At 46.1% G+C, this 6,287-nt stretch overlaps 1 protein-coding gene across 1 annotated transcript in view; it reads left to right on the top strand.

The window, feature by feature from the left end:
* Nucleotides 1–6,287, top strand: part of LOC103740338 (collagen alpha-5(VI) chain-like) — a gene marked incomplete at its 5' end in the record, with an annotated part of 18,339 nt that overhangs the window by 3,365 nt on the left and 8,687 nt on the right. Inside the window, 4 exon segments of the mRNA XM_008840924.1 lie at nucleotides 560–799; nucleotides 802–1,134; nucleotides 4,053–4,393; nucleotides 4,502–4,683. Coding sequence (XP_008839146.1) covers nucleotides 560–799; nucleotides 802–1,134; nucleotides 4,053–4,393; nucleotides 4,502–4,683 — 1,096 coding nt within the window.

The raw sequence follows: 6,287 nt of genomic DNA, 5'->3' as shown, positions 1-6,287 counted from the left end.
ATGCTGCTTTGTTCACTCATCTCCCATGCTTTGGAGGTTGATGCTGAGATGGGATTTGTGGTCTATGATGTTTATTAAAGACCTGCACCTGGGACACAGAGGGAAATGAGCATAGGCAGGAGTTGAGCAGTGATGTATACTCAATGAAGCGGAAAACCTAGCAGGTCTGGAGCAGGTACTCCCCAGGAGAGATATCCACCATCAGATGAAGATGGCTGGGATGAAGTGAAAATGGGGATGCACCACCCCGGGCAGGCCATGACCTCTGCAAAGCATCTCTGAAGGAAGGCAGACCCTGAAGGAGCTTGTGTATCTTTTCCAGTGAATCATGCAAAAAGTCACAATTTGAAAATTTTGTGTTATTGTTCCCTTTCCTGATACCTTTTTCCTTCTCTTTGAGGCTCAATCGGTGAGTCTCTCTTCTCTTAACTTATCTCAATTTGCTATTAATGTAAAGCAATTTCGATATTTAGTAAAGCAATTGAAATATTTTAGAAAAGGGACAATTTAGAATGATGCATGAAGGAAATGATTTATCTTTTTTTTTTTCCTGTTACAGTGTGTAACCTTCAGGAGGCCGATGTGATTTTCCTTTGTGATGGCTCTGATATGGCGTCCGATTCAGAGTTTGTTACCATGACAACTTTCTTGTCAGACTTAATTGATAATTTTGACATCCAGTCTCAGAGAATGAAAATCGGGATGGCTCAGTATGGGAGCCGCTATCAGGAAATTATTGAGTTGGAAAACTCTTTGAACAAGACCCAGTGGAAGTCACAGATTCGGACTGTGGCCAAGAGCAAGGGGCTCCTCGCATTGACTTTGCCCTTAAACACGTGAGCCGTACGTTTCACCCATCTGCTGGCGGGAGAAGAAACACTGGAATCCCTCAAACGTTGGTTGTCATCACATCTGGCTATCCCCACTATGATGTGGCAGGTGCAGTCAAAACCCTGAAAGACCTTGGAATTTGTATCCTGGCTTTGGGCATAGGAGATGTTTTTAAGGAACAGCTTCTGCCCATCACAGGCAATTCTGAAAAAATAATCACTTTTCAAGACTTTAATAAATTACAGAATGTGGATGTGAAAAAAAGGATGGTCCGTGAAATCTGCCAGAGCTGTGGGAAAACCAGTAAGTGTTTTGTTGTTGTCTAGCTTTATTTGATGGCAGCTTCCTGTGCTGTGTCTCCATTTCCCCAGGCTAGTCCTAGAAAAACACATTTAGAACAATGTACAGTGAAAAGAGATGTCCCCTCTGTCTCCTGGAAATTTGGGATCATTCAGCCTCCCTCAGAGACAAGGAGATGGTACAGAGGCTGAAAGGGAGGGAGCTGGGCTGTGGCCCCTGGTCAGCCCTGTCCCCTCTCTGCCATCCAGTGTTTATCCTCCTTTTAGCACCTGGATCTCACCTCCTATTTCTGAAAGTCCTAAGGACAATATCCTTCATCTGTTAAGAAGTAAAGAAAATTAACACTTGGGGCTGGAGAGATGGCTCAACAGTTAAGAACACTGACTGTTCTTTCAGAAGACCTGGGTTCAAATCCCAGCACCCACATGGCAGCTAACAACTGTCCGTAGCTGTGGTTCCAGGGGATCTGGCATTGCATGACATGGGTGCACTTACCTACATGCAGGCAATACACGCATACACATAAAATAAAAATAATAAAATATTAAAAAAAGAAAATTAATACCTGCTGATTGAAACATGTATGTGCCTGTGGTATATGTGTTCATGCATGTGTACATGTGTGAATGCCCATGCATGTTTATACACATGTATGTGGAGGTCAGAAATCAGCATCGAGTGTCTTCCTCAATTTCTCTTCACCTTATTTTTTGAGAGAGGGTCTCTCACTGAACCTGAGCCATGCTGATTTGGCTAGACTGACTGGCCAGAAAGCCCCAAGTATTCTCTTTTCTCTATCTTCCCAGTACCAGGATTGCAGGTGTGCACTGCTGCACCTGCTTTTACATGGGTGCTGGAGCCTGAACTCGGGTCCTCGTGCTTGCACAGTAAACATTTTAACAGCTGTGTCATTGCCCCAGCTTCTTGAAACTTTTACTGTCTTAACTCTGTTAAACCAGTGAGGGACTCAGTATGTGCATTTATGTTTATGTGCGCAGTGTTGTTTTCGTCAAATGACGTCTGCATTACTGCAACATAACAAAGATCTGAGTTTAGAGATGATCTCATCTGGAGTCCACAAATGAAATGGACACATAGGACTTGTGGATAATCTTGAGGAATCAGCTGGGCAGGGTGTGAGGACAGCAGACTGGAGAGCAATGATCCAGTTAACAGGGGTAACACCCTCAGCTGCAGCTGGTAGTAACCAGGAGAGTTTTGGGTTCTGTTGGTTTGAGGCTGGGAGTTTGGAAAATAGCTTGTCAGCAAGCATCTTTATCATGTAGAATTTGTGGACCGGGCAGGAATTCCTCTGTGCTGCTGTCTGTAGAGCTGTAGGGATGGAAGCTGCTCCCTCACAACAGGTTTCAGGTTTTCCAAGCACTCCAGACCCCCTCTGTGTGTGTGTTGTGTTGTGTTGTGTTGTGTTGTGTGTGTGTGTGGTCTGTGCATCTGTGTATGCACTTTTTTGCATGTGTATGGGTACGCATGCATGTGTGTGCAGTCATGTGGAGGCTCAAGGTTGATGTTGGAAATCATCCTCCATCTCTCTTCCACCTTCTGCACTGAGGCAGGGTCGTTCATTCAAACCCAGAGCTCACGGATACAGCTAGTCTCTATAGACAACTTGCTCTAGGCAGCTTGTCTCAGTCTTCTCAGGCTGGAATTTCAGGTGGGCACCAGGCCTACCTGGCATTTATGTGGGTTTCTGGGGATCTGAAATCAGGTCTTCATGTTTGCACAGCAAGCACTTTAACTGCATAGCAATCTCCCCAGCTCCTGCTCCAGATGTTTTAAGTCCATCTTGGTGCTCCCATGGAGGCAAGAGACAGAGGACAAAAGCCATGCTGTGTCTGGAGAAAGTGTAGCTAGCCCCCTCACCCCTTAAGGACAATAGTACTCTCCTCACTAATATTTAGCAGGCTCCTGGCACTTGACTTTTTCTGCCTTTGTTGATGCAGAGGTTTGAGGAGGGGAGAGTCTGCTCCCAGGATGCTGGGTGCAGACCTATAAGACATCTGTTTTCTGGAATGCTGGGACCAGTTTGTCATGCCCCTCCCCCTGTTATTGTATGCATCAAAGGAGGTCTGTTACTGGGCCAGCCCCCATGGCCTTGGGCACACTGTGCTGTTTTCTTATTCTTATGATGGGAAAATTCCCATGTGTTTTACACTTGTCATATGTAGACTTTGTGTGAATGTCAAATGCTGAGCTTCCAATAAAGGCTCTCAGGAGGGCAGTGAGAGTGCTCCCGAGGACGGCTAGAAGAAAGCTCCAGTTCTAACTCTGGAGCAGCAGGCACAGCCTCCGTGAATTACTGTCTCCTTGTCTGAAAATGAGAAACTAGATAGAATCAGAGGTGACTCAACTTGAACATGCAATTTACTTGTTATATCTAGCGTGGGTAACTTACATTAAAAATGTAGATTTCAGTCTCTACTTTGAAAAACATCAGCTCTAACAGCATTGGGCTCCATTTCCCACTTGGTACACTCAGCTGGTGCTGACAGTGAGCAGAGATGGTGCTCTTTGCTGTCCATCTCGCTGTCTCCACTCCCTGCCCATTCAACTCCTCTATATTATCCAAGTGGCCTTTGCAGAAGTAGGCACTTATGAGCACTGGAAATTGAGTAACCACCACACACACACACACACACACACACACACACACACACACACACACACACGGAGGAGTCTCCATTATGGTTTAAAACTCAGATGCCTGGTGGGACTTGTAATATCTCAAAGGGTTTTCTATGCTAGTAGCACAGCAATTATCTGTAATCTTGAACACTCTTGGGTACTAGACTCTCCCTGGCTCTAGCTCTGGGCATGACGGCAATTCTTTCTCCTGCCCTTCCTTTTAACCCTTCCTCATTCCTGTTTGCTCATCACTTGGGTCTTGTTTCTTTTGTCTCCAGATTGCTTTGTGGATGTGGTGGTCGGGTTTGATATTTCGACTCACCATCAGGGGCAGCCTTTGTTCCAGGGCCACCCTCATTTGGAATCATACCTCCCAAGCATCTTAGAGGCCATCACCTCTCTCAGAGGGGTGAGCTGCGGGGCAGGTGCAGAGGCACAGGTGAGCCTAGCCTTTAAGGTGAACAATGACCAAGAATCCCTTGCTAAGTTCCAAATCTATCAGAAAGCAGTATTTGACAGCTTGCTGCAAGTCACCGTTGATGGGCCATCTCATCTGAATGCACAGTTCTTGCAATCATTGTGGGACACGTTTGAGGAGACATCTGCGTCCAGGGGCCAGGTATCCTTTCGACATTCCATCTCCCATTCCTCCTTCCTTGTTTGTTCCTCCTTCCCCAGCTGTATCTCTGGCTTTCCATCATCCCATTCTCTGTTTTCCTCTCTGTAGGTGCTGCTGATCTTTTCCGATGGTCTCCAGGGCGAAAGCATCACAGCGCTGGAAAATGAGTCGGACAGGCTCAGAGAAGCAGGTATTGAGTTGAAAACGGAAACAGTGGAGTGTGGAGCATCTGAGCAAGTCTCTATCCTATGTGAGCTAGATCTTGGGATCTGGGCAGCCTCTTTCCAAAGGTGCTAGTGGTGACTTGTGCAGAGTCCTTTGATCAGCCCCCACTGTCCTCCCTAAATGATGCAAAGCTATAACCAAGTCCTTACACCTGTGACTTTTTACAGGCATATGCCATTGACCAACCTGAGCAGCTTGGGCTCAGATTGTTGTTTACTCTTCTCCTTGCTGTAACCAAATACCTGAGAAGTGAGTTGAAGAGGAGAGGTTTATGCTGGCTTATATCTAGGCAGGGGGATACAGTGTGTCCTGGCAGAGAAGACATGGCAGGGGAGGGTCCAGTGCTGACAAGGGGCTCTGTGGTGGTGGCAGGAGCATGTGGCAGCTGCTTGTTCACATCTCAGCAGAACAGGAAGCAGAGAATGAGGAATTACAGGGATCAGGTAGCTTTCTCCTTTTCCCTTTTGTGCCCAGTCCAGGGCCCCTGCCCATGGGGTGGTGCCACCTGTATTCAGGGCATATCTTCTTCCCTCAGTTGATCCTCACAGGAAGTATCTTCACAAACACCTTCAAACCTGTGCCCCAGTAAAGTCCTAGGGGCTCATTAATATAGTCAAGCTGACAATGAGGAGTGAGCATTGCAGGTGATGTTAGACCATGTCCCGTTTCAGTAGGTTTGGCTCTTTATGATGTAGATATTCAAAAACCCAATGTTTTTGCTTCAAGTGGGTCAACTGTGGCACAGTTAACACATTCAGAGCCGCTCACAAATCAGACCAAGGCTGAGAGTTTGGTGAGATAGAACCCTCTCACTACCTTCCCTTTGCTGCCTCAGTTGTGTGTGGTTTTTTTTTTTTTTTTTTTTTTTTGAGACAGGGTCTCACTGTGTAGCCCTGGCTGGCCTAGAATTCACTTTATACACCAGGCTAGCCTTGAACTCACAGAGATCCACCTACCTCTGCTTCTCAAGTGCTAGGATTAAATGCATAAGCCACCATATCTAGCATCTTTTCTTTCTTAGTAAAACTCTCTCTCTCTCTCTCTCTCTCTCTCTCTCTCCTCATATTCTGTTTCTAGAGAGTCTGACATAATCCACTTCCTATTTTCCTGAGAAAAAGCAGGTTTTCTGTTTAGCCATGAGAAAGATAGCAGTGTGATTCCAGCAAGCATGTCTGACCTTTCATGTTGTAGGTGTCAGCTCTGGACTGAGCTGGAAGAGAGATGTAGAAGTTGAGAGTCATCAGTAGAAAAGGAGAGTCTATTAACTGTCGAATGGGGCCCATCATATAAAACAGCTTTGAAAGAGCCCCAGAATCACCTTTAGGGCTTTTCACAGACCCTCCCTAGAATCACAAAATTTGCTGTTTTATATCTGGATGGTGGCATCTTCTCTGTTCAGATTCAGTGCCTTCTCATGGTCCTCGGATTAGGCAAGGGACTACAGAGTCCAGCCTGAGCTCCTTCCTCACACTGGGCATTCCAGCACACACAGCTTTCCTCCTCCAAGGCATTTATGGTCCCCTTCCTGCCAGTCTTTATCTAGAGCTCTGCATACCTTCCTTCACCCTCAGACTTCTCCATCTTCCATCTCTGGTTCTCTCCCTTGACCAACTTCCATTAATCCTACAGAGTCAGCTTAAACATCACTTTCTCCAGAAATCCTCCTATG

This window comes from Nannospalax galili, unplaced genomic scaffold, assembly GCF_000622305.1.
Source record: "Nannospalax galili isolate Female #2095 unplaced genomic scaffold, S.galili_v1.0 scaffold12101, whole genome shotgun sequence".
Classification (NCBI taxonomy): domain Eukaryota; kingdom Metazoa; phylum Chordata; class Mammalia; order Rodentia; family Spalacidae; genus Nannospalax; species Nannospalax galili.
Note: the sequence above shows the minus strand (reverse complement) of the source record. Positions and strands in the feature narration are given on the sequence as shown.